At 43.7% G+C, this 22,139-nt stretch overlaps 2 protein-coding genes and 1 pseudogene across 9 annotated transcripts in view; 2 read left to right on the forward strand and 1 right to left on the reverse strand.

Moving 5' to 3' along the window:
* Positions 1-21,395, reverse strand: part of CARMIL1 (capping protein regulator and myosin 1 linker 1) — a 309,026-nt gene extending 287,631 nt beyond the window's left edge. For all 7 annotated transcript variants that reach the window (XM_014851594.3, XM_014851592.3, XM_070515533.1 and 4 more), the window contains exons 1-2: positions 21,239-21,395; positions 16,264-16,361 (exon numbers count right to left, since the gene is read on the reverse strand). In XM_014851594.3, coding sequence (XP_014707080.2) covers positions 16,264-16,361; positions 21,239-21,278 — 138 coding nt within the window. In that variant the 5' untranslated portion in view covers positions 21,279-21,395. The remainder of the gene's footprint in view (positions 1-16,263; positions 16,362-21,238) is intronic.
* The window catches only part of LOC106837858 (cytidine monophosphate-N-acetylneuraminic acid hydroxylase), a 348,449-nt gene that overhangs the window by 81,057 nt on the left and 245,253 nt on the right, over positions 1-22,139 (forward strand). The gene's annotated exons all lie outside the window — the stretch shown is intronic.
* Positions 4,547-11,805, forward strand: LOC106837876 (large ribosomal subunit protein uL11 pseudogene; annotated as a pseudogene).

Genomic DNA, 22,139 nt, shown 5'->3' on the forward strand with positions numbered 1-22,139 from the left:
TTTCCAGGCTTTAACGAGAAAGAGAGGGAGGAAGAGATGACTGGAAGGATAAGGGAGGCACTAAAAATTGGAGAGGGTCAACGCCAATCCTTCAACTACAAAGAAATTTCTTTAGGCCCACTGAATTTTTAGAAAATGATTCACAAGGCTGATTTCAACACTCCACGGCCTGTATTTCCAATGGTTTTTGTTAAGGTCCTAACTCAGCACCTCCCTCAAAAGAGATGGTACTGAGGGGCCTTAACAGGAAATATTAAGAGAAAATGTTGTCCTAGTCAAAGCAATAGATGCCTGGAACGAATATGGTAAGTTGGCCCCTTTGGTCTGATCTAAGGTTTTCTGAAATACACCCTATGCAGGTTTCTTTTGGGACAGTCAACATTGCATACTGAAATGTACAGCTTCCATCTCCCATTCTTTCCTATAATGTGGACTTCAGCTGCATACCAGGATCCCATGTGGAGAGTGTTTTCAAATAATGAGGTAAGGGCTACCCATGTGATTCTGAGGCACAGCCAGGATAGGAATCTCTGCTTAAAGGAAGCAGCATGCCATGAAACCTGTCTGCAGAGAACACATGGTCTTCTAATGGGAGTGTATATTTGTTGGGGTCTTCCAGGTGACAAAAAATACACATATATTAAGGTTGCCTCAGTTAATGAGAAACCTAGAGAAGGATGAGGATACCTAGAGAAGTCAGCAGACAAGCAAGCAAGACAGGAAACCCTATGAGCAGCTGCCCAGCTGCGTCTCGGAGAAAACTGAAAAACACAGTGCCTAGATATAGTCATTACTTTGATTCACTCAACTTTAGGAGTCACCCTTTCCAAAGCAGCCAGCCAGTGCTCTCTCACCATGTTCTACTTCTACTGTTCTTGCCACAATTGGCTCATTAATATGATCAGCAGACACCTAGCATGACCTGCCCAGTAAAAGTCATTTTTCTAAACGGATTTCAAAGTTCTGTATATGGTGGCTTATGATTATTCTCAATAAGCCTTATTTTACAGGTATCTAATTGGTGCTTACTTAAGAACCCAATGATTCTCAACTTTCCACGTGACTCAAAATCACCTGAAGGGCTTGTTAAACCAGACTGCTGGGCCTCACTCCCAGAGTTTGAAATTCAGGACCTCTGCAAGGGACCTCTGTGAATTCACAGTTCTAACAAGTTCCCAGGTAACGCTAATATTTCTGTTCTCAGGACCACACACTGAGAACTACTGATAGAATCTATTAGGTATCTTAAAACAAGACAAACTCCTGTTCGGTGCAATCTGTTTTTTTTTTGTTATATATAGATATAGGTATCTAAATACTTCAAAAATAAGTATTTTAAAATGCATATATATTTTTAGGTAAATCAGCCATACCTATATTATAGAACTGTCAGTTTTCAGACTTAGCTATAACTCTATCAGCTAAGCATGACTAGGTATGCACCTGCTCTCTGACATTTTGGGAACCACTGCTCTAAACCAGTCGTTCTCCACTGGGGCAGTTCTGCCACCCAGAGAACATCTGACAACATCTGGAGACATTTTTAATTGTCATAACTGGGAGGAAGGGGTGATGCTGCTGGCGTCTAGTGGGTAGAGGCCAGGGATGCTATCAAACATCATATACTGCACAGGCAGCCCCCTTCAGTGAAGAACGATTTGTTCCAAAATGTCAATAATGCTGAGGCTGAGAAACTCCAATCTAAAGGTTGTTTAGGTGAGAGTCCAGCATGGCCTGGAGATTCAGAATCCAACATGCCCAGGAATCCTCGAGTGTGGAGCTACATGGGCCACTGAACCCAAATAATGCCCCTCACCATAAAATGAGAGCAATCATAACTGAAATCCAGGAGGAAGCCATCTGAGTGAGGCACCAGGAACAGGCGGCCGTGTCCCAAAGGTGCCAGCAAAGCCCCACAGGGATGAACAGGAGCCAATGACTGATTTGGGGGCTTTTTTTGAAATCTGACTAACTTGGAAGTAAAAGAGGGGCTTCAGCTTATTTCTGAACACATCCAGATTTGCAGTGAAAAGGAGACAAAAAAAGATACCCAGAGAAAATGCACAGCACTGTCTTCAGAGACACATTCTCAACAATGTTACTTATACCCTTTCTTAAAGAAAGATTTTTCAAAAACAATGCACCCTCTTTAAGAGCAGCCGAGTGAGAAAATCCTAAATCCATTTCTGTAGACAGTCGATACTGCCTTAAAATAGCTCTGAGCAGAGAAAATATCGAAACATGTATCTTGCACAGGGCCAAGGAAAGATGGAAAGTAGAGTACTTCTTGGGAATCTATATAAAATATACCCAAGTAATCCAGGACTATGAATATACAATTAGATTCTTATAATCAGAGCATTTAGCACCACCCCTCACAACAGTAATAATACTAAGATTTATTGATGACTTACTATATGCCAGACACTATTTAAAATATTTTATAAGTAATATCTCATTTAACTTTGAAAATAAATCGATAAAGTAGGTTCTTTTATTAGGCCCATTTTACAGATGAGGAAAGTGAGGCACAGAGAGGTTACATAACTTGCCCAAGGTTAGATGGTAGCAAATAGTAATTTCAGGATTCAAACCCAAGCAGACTGATCCAATAACATAGAGGCTTGCTAAATGAGTGGGAAGTATAAATTGTCTGTGAAGACACTTGAAAAAAAAAAAAAAGCCATCCCTGAATTTAAGGTTAAATACACCACAAGCATCACTCTCCAGAATATTAACATGTAGCGCCCTACTCTGATGAATAGAGAAACCGGCTCTTCTCCAAGAATACAAAGCCAGACAGAAAGGAATGGAGTGCGCAGGCTTCCCGCACATACACCATTGCTAACACCACTTGTTCAGCTCCATGGACACCCTGCATATGTCAGATGTAAAGACAGATGCCACTTTCATTAAATCTCTGCAGCAAGCACACACAAATGGGACAATGCTTAAGCAAGTGTGACAAGGTGCTAATAGCCTCTTCTTTGCTGCAGATGCTTTGCTAATATGCAAAACCGGACAGGAAAAATTGGACCAACTTCTTCCATCCAGGCCTTGTCTAGAAAGAGAGAGAAATATTGAATGGAGATGACCCAACATGTTCCCCCACAGAGACCAGGGAGAGGACGGTAAAATGATAGAGGGTTAAGGGCTATTTAAACTCGGAAAGTTTTTTCTAGAGAGGCAAACTGCTGAAAAGGAAACAGCTCCCACAACTTCACGCTTAATTCACAAATGATGAATTTGAGGGGATAAAAGTTCTGACAAGGAACAGGATGCCCAAGAGACTTAGATGGAAACATCCACACAAACAAGCCAAGCTTTGGACTAAGTCATTCTCTGCAAGCTGGTTTTGATTTTCATGAGCACAAGCAGTGCCTGTGACTCAGTGAACAAAGTTGGACAAAAAGTTTCCCCAAATTGCAACATTTTTGCTATCCCAAGGACGCAGGCAGAGAATAGAAACTGACTCAAGGCGATTTGAAAAAGGAGCGAGGATGCTCCAAGGGCCAAAATGAACTAAGATTGAGCAAGAAAGCAAACACAGGGCATCCTCTCCAGGTCTCCAATTCATTCTCATGCCCACGAGGTATGAAATAATCTTTTTTTGGTCACTAATTCAGGACACATGAATTCAGGAAACGGAAAATGCCCAGTGACAATACCTTACCTACCAGCCTGGACTCCCACTTGCCATTCTCTAGCTCAGATTCAACAAGAGAGTATAGCTGGGGCGTCAAGAACCAAATCATATAAGACTGTCTTAAAATTGTGCAAGCCTTCTGAAATCTCAGTAACTTCCCCACATCTGGCTCTCTTGCTTTTCCTGGTCTGTTCCACAAAGTGACAAATGTAACCCTGAAAATGGAAGGGGTCCTATGCCTCTGTGCTTGTTTTCTGAAGCAGCAAATAAGGGGATCCCTGAGGAGCCTCAACCGACCTGCCAGCCTTGGAAGGAAAGACAACCACAAGCAGCATGGTACACAAGACAGCTCTGGAGAGAAATGCAGGCTGAACCCTTGGGGGACTCTGCAAGGAAGAAGGGGCTCCATGAGGAGCTGCTCACGGGAGGAGAGCCCACAGGTCCTCAGCACCTGCACATGCCCGCCGGGGGTGAGTGGACAGAGAGAAGGTGAGGAAGTGGAGAAGCTAAGTGGGAACAGAAGGAAGGACGACTCCCCAGCTGCAGGTAGTGGGGAAGGACCATGCAACTTCAGAGATTTATTATTAGCTACATAGGTGAAGTAAATTGCCATCAGAACTGTCTGGGAGGAAAAGTAATGTCTCCTTTCATTAGGATACCAAAAGATCTTCTAAGACACAGGATTAGCTGTCCATGCATATTAGCTTAGAGTTCTTCTTAAATACACTTCATCTAATGAAAGTGCCATGGGCCTTATCATTTGCAAATCAGCTTAACTACCCTTTATCAGAGCATCCAGAGCAGAGTATTCAAAGACCCAAGGCAAGAAAGTCTCATGACAAGAGCAAAGATCAAGATCAAAATCGTACAGTACAGTCTCACGCATAGCTAGTGTTCAGCATGGAAAAGCCTATCACTGATCCAGCAGAAGCCAAGACAGCGAAAAGCAAGAACTGTGACTCTGGAACCCCATTTGCAGTAAACAGAAGAGCCACAGGACTTCTCTGTGCCCAAAAACATATCAGAGAAGACAAGACATCCACACTGGCAGACCCGTGCAAGAGTCGTAAATAGCAAGAAAAAATGATTGCCTCAGGAGCTAGGATCCAAGGAGCACTGATCTAAGAAACACAAGGACTGGAACAAAGAGAACAAGCCATTCTGCTACGTAGTTTTTTTTTTTTTTAAGACAATAAAATTGATGCGATAGGGGAATTATTCTCTATTGAGACTTCCTGAATAACAATCAGGTGAAAAATATATCCTTTTAAAAGCCTGTCAAGCAGCAATTCCACTTCCAGGAATTTATCCAAGAGAAATAAATATGAGGATGTGACCATTTATAAGGCAAAATATTGGAAGCAACCTAAATATCTCAAAATAAGTCTTAGATAGAGCATACCTCTAGTGGATTAATGGAGTGCCATGCAGAAACTCAAAACATAGATATATATTATTGTCATGGAAAGCTTTGACCTTGAAAATTAAATTTTAAAATTTGCTTACAAAATAGTATTCATGATTCCATTTAAAAAATATATATTTATATGTATGCTAGCATAGAAAAATAAGGAAAATACTCATTGGTATTTTTCCAATGGTTATATCTGAATTGATAGGACTAGGTAATGCTTCAGTTTTGCTTTCCTACATTTTATGATTTTTTAGTAATGCAAATAGCAGATACTTTCACATTTAAAAAACAAGAGGAAAACTTTCAATGCCCAAGCAATGTGCCGCTGGTATTCTTCTCCTGGCAGACTGCATCTAGATCAACGTTTCCTACATGGTCTGGAGGAACAATTCTGTGATGTCACCGCCTACATCCCCCCTTCAAAAGGCACAATCCACAGGAGCTCATTAAAGACTCTGAGAAAGTCTGTTTAATTCATTTTCTTTAAAGGTACTCAAATATATCTCAATTTTATTAAGATCCTCTATACACACACTTGCTACTGAAAACAAACAGCACAAAAAAATTATTACAATTCAAACCTTTGAAAACTAGAAAATCTGGTTAATGCACCCTGCTCTAAGCATGCTCTAGCCAAACCACTCGATGTTTTCTTTACATTCTTTCCACACAAGTTACTTTGCTTCAAATTCGTGATGTTGGGTTTCATCTTACTGACCTCAGGCTTCTAAAACACAGGCAATACTTGAGACGTATTAGTGCTTCTTTGGGTCAAATCAAGAAGTTAAAATAAAGTATACTGAAGTCATTCAGATGCAAACTACATAGGTTCCTTATAAATTACTAGTACCGAGGTAGAAAAGAGATGCTAGAAAAGAATACAATACAGAACTTATATCACTTACATCAAAATACTGGTCTACAGTCCATCTGAGCATAGAGTAGCTTTCCCAAACTGTTGCATAATGATCCTAAAAGTAGTCGTAAGAATAAGGTTTATGGCTCACTCGACTCTGTCATAATTATTCTCCATGCCAGTATTCTCAGAAAGATCTCTATGATACAGGCAATGATGACAGCTACATTAAATCTTTGAATTCTTGATTCAACCTCAATTTCCTCCTGTCATGGTTCTCTCTGAAGCACAGGAAGTTCGCTGCAGTAGTGGCGTTTAATAATTTGTATCATCCTTTGCATCCTTTCTTTTGGAGCAGTTAACAATGTCCTTACTCCCCTCCTCCTGTAGGGTATGCCATCACTTAAGCCCGGGAATTTCTTTTCTCTGTCAGGCTGTTGGGGTTGATATTCTGGGAGAAGGGGAGGGAATTTGGTACTAGGGTTGAGAGTCAAGTTACTAAGGTTCTTTATTAATGCTTCTGAAATAAGTGGTGAGGCAGCTGAACCTTCCTGGAATTTTCTTCACTGAGAGGACTCCAGGGTCCAGGTTGGGTTAAGCTTTGGTGAGTCCACTGGAAGCTTAGTCACACTTGAAGCTCTTCCTAGGTCTTTGGGTTGAGCGGAAGGTGATGCTCAAGACTCTCAAACTGTTACAAATAAACTAGCAAGAACTATATAGCCCAGAAAGAGCGAGAAAAACCCAACTCTGACAAACTGTGGTGAGAGAAAGAGCTCTGTTTAATTCACTTTAACAGTGTTTGTCAGACATTTGTGATGCCAAAACACCTACAGTTTAAAAGGCACATTGACAAAGTAGGATGCTTCCCAAGCAAGATGATCAGAATAGTAAAAAGGCTGAAAGCAATGCCCTCCAAGGAGTAAGATTGCAGGAAGTGAGCACACAGCCTGAGGACTAAAAGACCAAGGAAAAACATGATAACCGTCTTCAAATACTTGAACTGCACTCATGAGCGGGGGGGCGGGGGGGGGGGGGGGGAGCAATTCTTCTGTGATGTTCTGGTAGACTACACTAGAGTGAATGTGGGGAAGTTACTTAGAAGCAGATTCCAGCTCAAGCTAAGAAAGGACTTTCTGAGACTCTTGCTTTTCCCATCACCAAAAATAGTGAAGCAAAAAGTGGATACCCAGCTATCAGGGATGCTATGGAAGAAACTTCTCATTGGCTAGGGTGCATGGTTAGATGGCCACCAAGAATCCTCCAACCCCAAGATCCCCTAGGTAGCAATCAGGAGGGCAAGGTCTGTACAAAGTTTCCCAGAGTCAGCTTAAGTCAGTCTGTCCATACGAGATCCTGTCTGGAGGACAGGCCTACTATTCCCAGTCACTGCCATAAATGTCTCCTGAGACCCTGAGGCCCAAGAATCCGCAGAAATAGACACATTTCCCTCCCTAATAGGACTAAGCACATCCATCTCTACCCCTTACCAAAGGCTGGAGATGCTCCAAGTACAATTCAGGGTATTTGTACATCCCTGCCTCTACCTCCACAAAGACCCACTGTGCAGCTACTCACATCTAAAGAGACCAAGACACCTACTGGTCAAGGTTCATCAACAGAATGTTTTCAAAAAAGAAAAACTCTCTCCCCTCAAAAAAGAAAAATTCTCTCCCCCCCAAAAAAGATGAGGAACTGGACCCAGTGAGTGAAAGTCAATAGACTGTTTCATTTACCCGCAGCCCCCCCACACACACACCCCCCCCCACCCCAAGCATCCTTCTTTTCCCCCTTTACCCTTCTTTTCTCAAAGAGTTGGAGAAAGTGATATATTTAGAGAGAGAGAATATAGTTAACAAAGATTCACAACAATACGCCCCATGTATACCAATCCAAATTCTTGTATTCTATTAAAAGAGGAGCATTTTAGGGGAAAAAAATCTTCTAAGCTTCATCAAACTTTAGCTGCATTTTTTCAATCTACTATAGCAATAGGTATTAACAGTGTTTCCAATGAAATGAAACATAAAAGTGTTACAGTAGCCTTTTACTACAGTCTGTTTTGTTTTCTCTGTAACTATTTTATAACTATGAAAAAAGAGTTCTCCCTATTCATTGCATATTTTGGTTATTGCATTTTTTCTGGCACCTCAGTTTCCACAATGTCCCTTTCACACTACTCCCAAACTCCCTAGGCACCCTCCCCTCCGCAAAGTGTACCTAAATGCCCTGGTCCCAGGGTGGCTAAATCCCAAAGGCTAGAAAACAGTATCTTTTTAAGAGCAACGAAAAGTTACACCAAGGCTGGTATATGTTCAACAGCTTCTCGCCCAAGGTCATTTGACTCGCCTATCCTAACTACAGAAGAAACTGGGGCATTTGCCGAGGAGAGAAAGAATGTAAATGCAGCTCAGGTAACAAGTTCAAGCTGGCCAGAACTGCCTCCTGGAAATATATGCCCAGAGCCTGCCTCCAACCCCCTACCCAGAGATCGGTGGGCGCTGACTCCAGTTTTGAGTTAGGTTAAATTCTAAAGCACTCAATATGGATTCTTTTATTTTGAATATCCCAGAACTTTCACCAGGACCCTTGGCAACAATGTGTGCTCTCTGATACCCACTCCTGAAGATCGTTTCAATGTTGTTGCTGTTTTCTAAAGCTCAGTTTTCTAGAGTCAGGTAACTTCACCCAGGTGCTTTGAAAATTACCTGTGCACTGAATTGTAAGTGATCCTTAAAAGTTGAGACTCCTAATCGTACCACAAAGAGAACTGTTCAAATTACCCAACAACTAGTACAAGAGCCTCCCGCAGAGGGAAATAAACCCAAAGGCCTAGAACAATGATTTTCCAACAGCGTTCTTCAGAAGCCATTGCAATCTACAAACATCTGATGTGAATTTCATTCTTACCTCTATTTTAACTGCTGGAATAAACCACAAACACATGATTTGATGTGTTAACATCTTGGAGATCAACAACGAGGTAAGCTATGCCACCAGGATAACCTACTTTTGAGCAGAATTCAAAATAAAGCTTCTCCTGCCATCTCTGTTTACATGGAAAGCATCCTGAGATGGCAAACCAGCTATTTCAAAAAGTGTGATATTTGTACTACTTTACTGGTGAATAGGGAGTCTCTAATATGCAGCCAGAACAAAATTGAATCTCCCCTTCTATTTCCAATTTTTTTTTTAAAGTCTGGAAACCGCTGGCCAAGGCTGATGTCTCCTGAAAGTAGCTGGAAACACAAATTCCAAAGTGGATATCTGTCTGAGAAGGGACCATGCCATAGGAAGTGCTGCTGAACCAACTTAGGTATTAAAGACTCAGAAATTAGGAAAATATTCAACAGACTGGCCATGCAAAATGAACACGGCCTAGTGTGAAAGAATAATGCTTCCCATATAGTAGAATGTCTGAGATTTAAAATAATTAGTCAGGGGCCAGCCCCATGGCCGAGTGGTTAAGTTCACACACTCTGCTTCGGTGGCCCAGGGTTTCGCCGGTTCAGATCCTAGGCACGGATATGGCACCGCTCATCAAGCCATGCTGAGGCAGCATCCCACATGCCACAACGAGAGGGACCAACAACTGAAAATATGCAACTATGTACCGGGCAGGCCTTGGGGAGAAAAAGGAAAAAATAAAATAAGATCTTTAAAAAAAATAAAAATAAAAAAATAAAATAAAATAATTAGTCATTAAGTGAGCCAGATGCTTACAAAACTTTTAGGTGAGAGATATGCCCTTTTTAATGTACTTTTCTAATAAATAGGTAGGAGTAGAGTTTATATTTTGAGCTAATGAAAGACAGCACTGCCACCAAAGTATTTTAGTTACCCAAAATAACACTCTTATCCATTTCAACACTTTTAAAGTTAACTTACAGTTATTCCAATGAAGCCTAATTAAGATGCTCAAAAGTTATAAATAAATGACAAACAAAAGAAAATACATTAAAGAGATTCCAGGTTAACTTTTCAAGAGAAAATAAATGAACAATGGGTGCATTGTTTTAAAAGGAATAGGGGAACAAGCCAAAGGGTTAAATCTGCATGCTATTTCCCTACCTGCTTAGGCTCATAAGACAGAGATTCCTGCTCCTGACCCATTTTATGAGGGGTGTAGAAGAACAAGGGGTTGGCAAGGATGATAGAACCCAAATTCCAAAATGAAACAGAAAAAAAAGGAAGCTGAGACCAGGAACAGACCTCCACATACTTCAGAGCCACCACCCTGGAGAGAGGAGACCACATTCCTCTCCACCAGACAAGCAACAGCAGAGCGTGGGTAGGAAGAGGTCACCAGGGACCTTGCTTCCTCCTGAAAATATTTTTCTTTCCACCATTAGTCCTCAAAAAAATGTCCAGGCAATACCAAATGCTGCCAAGAATCTGGAGAGATTGGATAACGCATCCATTGCTGGTAGGACTCGACAAGGATGGTACAGCCACTCTGGAAAATACTTTGACAGCTTCTTATAAAATTAAACAGGCAATTCTGGTGCAAATCTGCAATTGCGCCCATTGGCATTTATCAGGGAGGAATGAAGACTTATGGTCACACAAAGATCTATAACCAAATGTTTATAACAGTTTTTTATTTCTAATAGCCGAAAAGTGGAAACCACCCACAAGCCCACCAATGGGTGAGTGGGTAAATAAACTGTGCACATCCAGACCACGGACTAGTCCTCAGCAAAAACAAAGAACAACACACAACAACTTGCATGAAGGTCCAGGGAATTGCTCGAAGTGAAAAAAGCCAACCCCAAAAGACGTATATCATGTGATTACACTTACATAACATTTTGAAGTGACAAAATTATAGAAATAGAGAACAGACTAGTGGCTACCAGGGGTCAAAGAAGTGACGGGTGTGTGACTGTGGCCATAAAAGGGGATATGAGAGATCCTTGTGGTGACAGAAAAGTTCCACATTTTACAATATCCATGTCAACATTCTGGTTGTGATGTTATACTATAATTTTGCAAAATAGAGGAAACTGGATAAAAGGGGATAAAGGATCTCTCTGCATTGTTTCTTATAACTTCCTGTAAATCTACAATTATCTACAAATGAAAAGTTATTTTAAAAAATAGACAAACTAAAATACATTTGTAAAAGGGCAGGCACTGTAAAAAATGGGTGAAGATTCTATTAGAAAACTGGAAAAAGGCTTTCAGCTAGAGGCGGCCAAGGTGCAACTTTCTTCAGTCATCCAGAATCCAGGTTCATCCAACACCAGCCGCCTCCACCGTGCAGCCTAAGTTTGACCCCGACAAGGTCAAAGTCCTGTACCTGAGGTGCACTGATGGTAGAAGTCGGTGCCACGTCTGCCCTGGCCCCCAAGATTGCTCCCCTGGTTCGGTCTCCAAAAAAGGCTGGTGATGACATAGCTAAGGCAACTGGTGATTGGAAGGGTCTGAGGATTACAATGAAACTAACCATCCAGAACCGACAGGCTCAGATTGAGCTGGAACCTTCTGCGTCTTCCCTATCATCAAAGCCCTCGAGGAACCACCAAGAGACAGGAAGAAGCAGAAAAACATTAAGCACAGTGGAAATATCACCTTTGATGAGCTTGTCAACATTGCCGGAGAGATGCAGCCAATCGTTGGCCAGAGAACTCTCTGGAACCATTAAAGAGATCCTGGGGACTTCCCAGGCTCTGGGCTGCAATGTTGATGGCTACCACCCTCATGACATCATAGATGACATCAACAGTGGTGCGGTGGAATGCCTACCTGGTAAAGAACCACCAAGGAAAATACTTCAATAAAGGGTCATTTGACAACCAAAAAAAGAAAATGGGAAAAAGGACTAAGAGTCTAAGAAACACAGAATCACTTCCTAATGACATCTCCTGAAGATAAGAAAGAGGTATTACAGCAAGAGATGACATGCTGCCAGTGTGCGGCGGGTGGGGACGAGACCACTACTTAGATAAAAAGTACAGGGCCCAAGGGCTGCTCCCTAGGAGAGTATTCCTAAGGATAGACAGCCTTTCTTGCCTGTTCTAGCTTCCTTTTACACAGTCCCAAAGGCACCAGTTTGGGCCTGCTCCATCCCAGTTTCCCAACCTATCGTTTTTAGGGTGTCTGGCTAAATAAGTTTAAGAAAGCATACTTTATCTCATTCTTAAAAACCTCCATGCACATAGTGTATTAATGGCTCTGAAAAGCCACGCAGTAATGAAACTGGTTTGTCTTGTTTAACACCCTGATTGCCAAACTTATTTGACCACAGAACATTCTTCCCCCTGAACACCCTATCATTTCTGATTTCAGCTGACCAGAGCACACCTCACAAATTTTGGATCTAGTTAGTTGCACTCCATCCTGCTAAAAAGCTGCCATAAATTATAAGTAAACCTTCTTGACCTCGTGGTGAACAGAGCTCAATCCCTCAATAAAGGCAGCGGATACTTGGGCATCAGAAGGACTGGCATTTTCTGTGCCACTGAGAAAAAAGAGCATAGCGCCCCTTGGTTCCTTTCACTTTATCATCTGTCAGTTGTTTACCATGTGCTAGGTGTTGTGCTAAGCGAAATTAAAATACACCCCAGTTAATCTTCAAAGCAGCCATTTACAAATAGATACTGTTACAATGCCTATTTCATTAGAGAAAGGAATTGAGGCTTAATATTACCAAGTAGCTAGGCTGCGGTGTGAACCAGGTGTGATTGCAATATTCAAGTCCTTAACCACTGAGCCTACTGCCTCCCTCGAGAGGGGAGGCTAAAGTTCATGTGAAGGTCATTAGAACCAGGTGGTGAGAAGAGACCTGTTGAACCAGTCCCAGCTTTCACCTGATATCCCAATTGCCAAGAAAGGAATCAGCTTTATGCTTGGCCATTCTCCGCCCTGTACCCTTGCTCCAGGCACACACAGTATGTTTCTCTAACGTGCTAAGCCCTCTCTGGCTTCCAGGCATATGCTGATCCCTTTGTCCAAAACATGTCTCTACTCTCTTCCCCTGGCAACTTCTACTCATCCATTGACCGTCAGCTTAGGTTTCCCTTCTTTCCAGTCTTCCCTGACCCACAGGCCTGAATTAGGGGTTCCATTTATGTGGCATCACAATCCGCAATCACTCCACTCGGAGCACATCTCAGAGCACCGCCTGTTGACGTTTACCTCTCCAACGAGACTGTGAGCTCTGAGTCCCATGTACTCAGAGGCTGTCTCCACCTTGTCCATACCATGTGCCTGGCACACAGTGGGTGTTCAATAAGCATGGAACAACTTAATGTATCAATCAATCAATCAAACTCAGGAAGCACTGATACGTCTAAGGTCCAAATCTCTCCAATCATTGGTTGAAAGTTTGCAACCAATGAACAAGAAGCCAAAGGATGTTTTCTTTTTCTTTTGAGCATAATAAATGGTGAAGCAGATAGGCTCCAACTGAAACAGATCAAGGTTCAAAGCCCACCTCTGTCATTAACTAGCTGGATGACCTCAAGCAAGTTATGGTCAGCCTCTGGGAATCTCAATTTCCTTAAATGGAGATGTAAACAGCGCTTACCTCATAGGGTTGTTGTGGGATCAGATAAGGTAATACATAATTAAGTGTTCGGCAGTGCGCCTAGCATCTAGTCAATGTTCAGTAAATATTATGATCATGAGAAGAAGGAAGATGAGGATAAACCCTCTACAAAAGATAAGCTATTATTGTATAAAGTCTCAAAGTGCAAAACGAGGGAACCACATAACATATAACACACTCCTACGCTTTATGAGAAGGAAGGACACTAAGAGTGGTCACTGGGGGAAAAGAACAAGAAATAAAACTCCGGAAAGATAAGTTGAAAATATTAAGCCAACTCATTTATAACCTATTTTAGTAGACTGACAGACCCAAAAAAAGTCAGAAATGCACATTATAAGGAGATCCTCTAATGTTTTAAGTTATTGAATTCATCTAAATTCAGAAACTGCAAAATTAACAATTTAAGGTTAACTCATAGACCATCATGCTCAAACTTGAAGCTTGTCAGACCTTGAATATTTCGATTAATAATTCCTGCCCATGCAAGTAAGGGACAGTCAAAACAAGTTTATGCCAAGCTCCTAGAAACTGCTTAGAGTCCAGATTTGGGGAGATAAATGCTTAAATTCAAATACATTTGTAATCTGGTTACAACCTTAATGGACTCCAGCTAATGTTAAGATGAGCCCAAAAAAATCTTAACATTAAGTACTAATCATACCTACTTTTAAATGGTGCTAACTTTACTATATTGTACCTTTAAACTTGTCTTTGAAATTTTAACCTTGCAAATTTTACTCATGACATGGATTTATTCTTAGTATGATGAACAGTGCCCATACCAAATAACACGATGTACCATGTTAGACTGTTGTAGAACACTTCTAGATATTTAAGCTGTATAAAGTGGATCCATCTTGTGAAGATTTACTTTAAACATATAAAACAACACACAGGGGCCCACCCGGTGGCGCAGCGGTTAAGTGTGCACGCTCTGCTTCGGCCACCTGGGTTCCCCGGTTGAGATCCCGGGTGTGGACATGGCACCGCTTGGCAAGCCATGCTGTGGTAGGCGTCGAACATATAAAGTGGAGGAAGATGGGCACCGATGTTAGCTCAGGGCCAGTCTTCCTCAGCAAAAAGTGGAGGATTGACAGCAGATGTTAGCTCAGGGTTAATCTTCCTCAAGAAGAAAAATAAATAAATAAAATAAAACCTTAAAAAAAATAAAACAACAAACAGCAGAAACAAAATTTCTTCTACACTACCACCACCAAAAAATACCACAATCCTATGACTGAACAACATTAGTAAAACATACTTTAAGGAAATTTACTCTTTATTAAAGCTAAATAAAACAGAATGATGACACCAATCATTTCTACTACTGGTCATCTTAGTTATGCCATCTACATGAACACATTTTGTCACAGGGTAAAAGTCACTCAAGTTTTGGGGCTGGCCCCGTGGCCGAGTGGTTAAGTTCACGTGCTCCGCTGCAGGCGGCCCAGTGTTTCGTTGGTTCAAATCCTGGGCGTGGACATGGCACCGCTCATCAAGCCACGCTGAGGCAGCGTCCCACATGCCAAAACTAGAAGGACCCATAACGAAGAACATACAACTAGGTACCAGGGGGCTTTGGGGAGAAAAAAGGAAAAAAATTAAAAAAAAAATCTTAAAAAAAAAAAAAGTCACTCAAGTTTTCCCACTTCAATTTCTCTGCCATCCTGACTTGTACAAATAGACCACAGAGAAACAGAAGTCACCCATCAGTAGCATAACCTTCACACCTACAGGAGGAGGCAGTCAGATATTTTTAAAGATTGTCAAGCCAGATGTTATAAGAAAGACACTTCAAATTCTGTGGCAACTTCCACTGAAGAAACAGAATATCAAAAATATTCTCTTCCAATGACATATGCTTGGGATTTGTTTAAAAATACTCCAGGAGAAAAACAAACTAACTTTGGGGAGATAGATAAAACAATATTGGCAAGATACCGAAAATTGTTGAAGCTGGATGAAAAGTACACAAGGTTCAAAACGCTCATTCTCTATTTTGCATGTTTGAAACTTTCCAGTGATAAAAAGATAAACAGAATATTCTTTCCAACAAAAACATAAACAACTTGTATTCACCTAAGCTTAAATTTAGGTTTGCCACAATTTCAACCTAGAAGCCACTAAAATACCACAAAGGCTTTTCACCTTTCTAAACATACAACTCAGTCATTGATGCTCTCTTACAACTCGGTGCCCAACAAGGTCTGACTCCCAGCAACTCCTCTCACAGCTGGAGGGAACCCCAGTCCAACCTCAGCACTAGTCGATACTGCCTCCAGCAGGCATTTCCCTCCAAAATACCAGAAAACCAGTGTACAATGACAAATGTTTTCTCCACATTCTCAGATCGTCACCCCTAAGATGGATGTGGATTTTGAGAAAATTTAATTAAATAATTAAACGGACACAAGATGACCCTTTGTAACTCCTCCCTAAGTCCTTACAAATAAAATCACATAATCAGCCACAACAAAGATAACAAATAAGCTTCACTTAACCTCAAACCTTGAATAACTTGAAAACAGGCTCTAGCAGGTGACCAAAACATGGATGCCTCTTACAACTTTAGGGAATACAGTTTTTAAAAACTTCAGTCTCTCAAATTTAAATTCTCCTCCTTTTAGCTTTCAGCAGACAAATATTCCAATTAATCTAGGACAAAAGGTCACAGAACTTTCAAACAGAAAATAAAACACAGAACTTGTGCTGAATGAAAATTAAGCAATCGAAACAACAGAGGAGAGAAACACTTTCACTTCCAAACATTTTGTTTAAAAAACGATAATACTTACCAGGACTTTGTTTTCAACTTTGTCTCCCTTAACTTCCAACTTTACTTTCTTCTTCACTGCAATTTTTATCTTTCTGCCAATAACATCCTTTATGCTCTCTGAAAGAAGGGAATAGTTTCATTATATTCTTTTCTTAGTAAGGAAAAAGCATTGGGGAGAAAAGGGCATTTGAAGGAATATTTTTGGTTGTTTTTATTGTCTTTTGTTTGTTTATTTTAACAAGCCTGATGGATATCAGTGACCAAGTATTTAACAAATGCCTACTTTGTGTCTTCTACTCTGTGCTCAGACACTGAGACCAAGATAAAGTCATATGACAGGGGCCGGCCTGGTGGTGTGGTGGTTAATTTTGCGTGCTCTGCTTTGATGGCCCAGGGTTCGCAGGTTTGGATCCTGGGCATGGACCTACACACCTCTTATCAAGCCATGCTGTGGTGGCATCCCACATAGAAGAACTAGAAGGACTTACATCTAGGATACACTACTATGTACTGGGGCTTTGGGGAGGGGAAAAAAGGGGAAAATTGGTAACAGATGTTAGTTAGCTCAGGGTCAATCTTCCTCACCAAAAAGCATACTTAAAAAATAATAATAAATAAATAAAAGCATATGACATAATACCGGCCCATGCAAGGCATGACATCATCTTGCTGGGCAAACAGGATGCACACACGAAAGAATGCGCAATGCAGGCAGTATCGTGGAGCACCATATTGCATGCAGACCATAAGCACAATAAGAATTCATATGGGGGCCGGCCCAGTGGCGCAGCGGTTAATTGTGCACGTTCCGCTTCAGCAGTCCAGGTTCGCCGGTTCGGATCCTGGGTATGGACATGGCACCACTTGGCAAGCCATGCTGTGGCAGGTGTCCCACATATAAAGTAGAGGAAAATGGGCATGGATGCTAGCTCAGGGCCAGTCTTCCTCAGCAAAAAGAGGAGGATTGGCAGATGTTAGCTCAGGGCTAATCTTCCTCAAAAAAAAAAAAATCAGAATTCATAAACTCCCTTCGTTACCTGGTTGCCTCTGGTGCCCAGCAGCCTCTGTGTTTATCACAGGGCCATACAATACCATTTTCAATGAGCGCCTTAACATGAAGGTTGGGAAATACGGCAAAGAACCAGAACTAGACCAAACAACTTAGCCAGGGAAGGGTGCTCCTGGCCATTTCTCCTTCGAAAATAATCACAGCACAACACCGCAAAGAGCAGTCAAAGGCAATGGAAAAGGAGGAATCAAGAGAGAAGGCAAGGGCCAGCCAGGTGCCGCAGTGGTTAAGTGCGCATGTTCCGTTTCAGTGGCCCGGGGTTCGCCAGTTCAGATCACAGGTGCAGACATGGCACCATTTGACAGGCCATGCTGTGGTAGACGTCCCACATATAAAGTAGAGGAAATGGACACAGATGTTAGCTCAGAGCCAGGCTTCCTTGGCAAAAAGAGAAAGATTGGCCGCAGTTAGCTCAGGGCAAATCTTCCTCCAAAAAAAAAAAAAAACAAGACAGAAGGCAAGACTTGAAAATTTCGTAGTGGCAGGAAGGTCTTCCTGGGTCTTCCTTCCTTTTGGCACCCCAAACTGAACAGGTCCCAAATCAAACCTATGATCTTCCCTTCTGGTCACTACCAAAGCTAGAAACCTTGCTTACCTCTAATTCCTTTCTCTCAGATAGGGAGCAGTCACCTACTTTCCTAGAACAACTTCCCAAAACAGCTCCTGACCCCTGGGTTTGACCCTGCATGCAGGGCCTCAGAATCTCTCACCAAGACTAAGTCCATGATCCAAACTATCAGCCCCCGGCCCCTCCACAACCAAAGTGACCCTCCCAGAACCACAGGTCTGATTATGTCATTCTTGGGCTGAGTCACAGTCATTTTTGGATGAACCCAAACCTTGCAGCATGCCATTCAAGGTCTTTCCCATTTTTTCAGCTTAACTTCTCAGCACACACCTAAAGATCCAATCATCCCTATCATCTCCATCTCCCTCACCCTCAGGGTTTTGTTTATATTATTCTCTTTCCTGGGATGCCCTTTCCCTGGTATTCTCCTGGTTACATTCGACTTAGCCTTCAAAATATAGCAACCTCCTCTATACTCCCATAGCTCTGTATTCTGCATGATAATCATTTGGGTTCATTCATATATTCAATAAACATATGTACACAGGAGTATCTCCTGGGTGCCAAGCAATCCAGGAGGTGCTAGGATAGAGATGGCCCTTGTCTTTCCCAGGAGCTTACAATCTAGTGAAGGAGATGGACGAATGCCATTAAGTGAATCTGCACTCACTACCATGAGATTATGGATGAGCAGCTACATGAAGGCTTCAGGGAGGAGGGGATTCCTGAGCTGAATCTGGAAAGAACAGGAAATAGACCACAGGTTTCCAAAGCACAGTGTACAATACAATCCATGGAGGTACAGGAAGAAAATAAGAGAATTTTTACTTCTATGTGCAATGTGTGTTTTAGTTTATGTTCTAGATTATACACACTAAATGATGCATGCAGCTTAACAAATAAATAGATATGTTTACTAAGGGGTGGATCAAATTATTCTTATTGGAAACCCACCACAAAAGCTGACAACCACCAAGTTAGATAAGAAGAGTGAAGAAGGGGAGGAAAGGGCATTGCCAGCCTAGAGAAGGGCATGGAAAAGTGAGAAAGCACAGCTCGTTCAGGGAACAGGAATGAGGTGGGATGTTTGGGAGGAGGGGGGTATGCGGGAGAGCTCACTTCACTGGGAGTTCTCTATGTAGCTCCTATCTTATCAGAACTCAAAACAAGTACAAGCTACTCGTCCCTCCCCCAAAAAAGTAGTGTGGGAAATGAGCATCTGAAATGACGTTAGACTATATACACATGGAAAGAGACTGGAAAGTTATATACCAGAAGATTAAAAGTAGATATCTGGGAGCAGTAATATACGTGACCAATAGTCTTCCCTGCATTTAAATTCTTTTATTAAAAGCTTGTATTACTTTCATAATCAGAAAGATACACAGTACGTTTCTTAAATGCCTTGGAGAATTAGTTTAAGGGAATATACTGTGGTTTTCACATGGCTGCCATTTTGAATTGATGAGAGCAAGAAACTCTTGGGAGCACTTGAAATTAGCACAGGAAAGGCAGGTGCAGGAATTTGCCCCAGCCCAGCCTAATTAGACCACTTATAGGCCCAGAAAAATCCTACTGGGCATATCACAAAAGCCTGTGTCACTTGGTTGAAAGATATGAGATGGGCAAGGCTCAATAAACACAAAAATTCCATTTGTAGATAAGGGTTAAATTCAACATTTACAATATACCCAAGTATTTATTTCGAGAACCATTGATATAAACCAGGTACCTTATCCCCACCCTGTCCTTCACGACCCTTTCTCTTGGATTCAATTACCTAAATTTCTCATCACCAGGCTCAAAAACAACTAATTTAAAAATCTGCCATCCTCATTAGGTATCCTTAACCTCTGGCCAGCAAGGCAAATCCTCCCCTAAACTCTTTCTCGGAACTCTGAGATTTCTCTTCGAGGTAGAGTGTTAGACAGATCTCAGCCTCCCAGAGCAGGATGGACCACTCACTCCAGCAAAGGCAGCTAATGTTTTATCTCGGGAGGGGATTCCACAGGCTTGGAGAGAGGGAGGAGGCTGGAGTATGATGGGGAGACAAGGCGGGTAACTTCATACCCCATATTTAGATAAAGAGTTAGGTGTTGCGGTTTTTTAAAATTCAAGAAAAGCAGAAGTTTCCATACAAACCAGCGAGAGCTTCTTTACGTCAAGTTTTATCCGCTGAGTTAGCAGTCAGTAACGGTAGAGCACACACGAACTTCTCCAAAGTACTATGGCTAAAAGGAGCACAGAGGGGCAAATTCCTCAAGTGCAGATGAACGAGCGGTTAGAACTTCCTCCTGTGGTCAGCACTCATTAAACAGCATCTTTCTGAGCTGTAGGTTGGGTAGTGTGCCAAGGATGGTACAGCCAGGAATATAGGTCAATGGGGCTCAAAACATGCGCGCGCACGGACACACATACCTTGTCGCGATACACACATACCTTGTCGCGATACAGCATGCTGCACGCACACACACACACACACAAGCTTAAACGCTGGGTTTTCAGAACACTCTCCCTCCATCTCATTTTAGTGCTGCCATTTTAACCCTCCACATAATTAACTTAAACCTCCAGACGTAAAATCCAGCCCCCCCCCCAAGGGACTCAAACAATGGGTCACCTTGCATAGGGTAGCACACATAGGGTTCCCTAAGAGACGGGCGAGGGTGGGCGGAGGGGGGCCAAAGAATCTGCAGGTTAATTATTATTAAAATAAGATTTGTATCATTAACCCTGGATTTCCTGGCCCCAGTTTGCGTCAGTCCTGTAACCCTTTCGCTCCCAGCTCGCTAAGCGAAGCCACGCCTTGCCAGACTCACTCATTACACCAGACTAGCAACCCCATCCCCCTAGTCTGTACGTCAGAGGGGTACCTCCTGCGGGATATTCGGGGAGGGGGTGCCTGGCACGTGCCCGAAACGACCTACCGTGCTCCCGCCAGCCGTCCTTGCGCTGGGCTGTCTCGGAGTTTCCTGAGTTTAAGGCACTGGGCTGGGCGCTGTAAAGGTTCCTCCTAGCTTCCAGAACTCCCAAGACCGAGGCAGCCTGCCCCCTGCTTCTACCAACCTCGACCCCCGAGTCGTGGCGGGAGGAGGCGCCCCGGACTCCCAGCCGACCCAGCGGAGTCCGCTCCCGGGCTCCCGATCCCTCCCCACGCCAGCCCTCTCTGGACTTGGCTTTTCAGGCGGTCAAATGGGAGCAAACTTCCCGGTGGCCCCGAGCGCCCCTGCCCAACACCCCTCCGACCTAAGGGGAGCCGAGAGTTCGCGGGACCTGCGAGAAGGCAGAGGTGGGAAGGGAGGTGGAGGTGAGGAGTACGCAGAGGCAGAAGGAAATCAACAACCGCGCGACTCTTACCTATCAACTCCCTGGGAACCTCGGAGCTCTCCTCGGTCATGGTTGCTCTCTAGGTGCGGGGGGGATTGCAGGTCCAACTCTGATTGACGGCCCCCCGCCAGCCCCCGGACCCCTCAATTTCTCAGAGGCAGATGCAGCTTGCAAATAGGAGTAGGCAAGCAAGCGGGGGCGGAGATACAATTTTGCCGCGCCCCCCGCCCCACCAAAAAAAAAAAAAAAAAAAAAGAGTTGCAAATACGAGCTGGGTTTGCGGCGGCTGCTACATGACGCCTCCTTGCAGTTCCCGGCGGCGGAACGGAGCCCCGGCAGGATTCGCGAGGGCGCGGGGCGCTGCGGCGCGTGCTGCTCCCGGCTCGCTGCTCCCGGCGGCGCCGCTCCGGCCCGTCTCCGCGCCGCACCTACGGCCCTAGGTGAAAGCGGAAGGCGTGGGGAGAGGGCGGGGAGAGCGGCGCAGGGCGCGGGGCTGGGGTTTCCTCGCTCTCCTGCCGGGCTCAGGCGGGGCGGGGGCAGCTCGGGCCCTCCTCCTTCTCCTCCTCCTCCTCCTCCTTCGTCTGCTCTCCTCCTGCTGCGTCTTCTCCTCACCTCGCGAGAGCCGGCCTCCGCCCGGGTCCCAGGCCGGCCTCCCGCGCCCGGGCGCTCGTTCCCCGGCGCGGGGCTCACACCCGGCACGGCTGCGGCGCGGGGCTGCGGCGGCGGCGGGCAGGCGCCCCTCCTCGCAGCCTCCCTCCCTCCCCGCAAAAGACCTGCGTCTGGAGAGGGGGCGAGGGAGCGAGGGCGCGCGCGAGAGCCCGGGAGCCATCTGCTGGCTGCGACGGAGAGCCGGCTGTGCAGGGGCTTCCCGATTCCCTGTCCCCACCTTCCGGCGGGCCGAGGGAGCCCGAGGATGCGGGACTGCAGATGC

Source organism: Equus asinus, chromosome 8 (genome assembly GCF_041296235.1).
Source record: "Equus asinus isolate D_3611 breed Donkey chromosome 8, EquAss-T2T_v2, whole genome shotgun sequence".
NCBI classification, from domain to species: domain Eukaryota; kingdom Metazoa; phylum Chordata; class Mammalia; order Perissodactyla; family Equidae; genus Equus; species Equus asinus.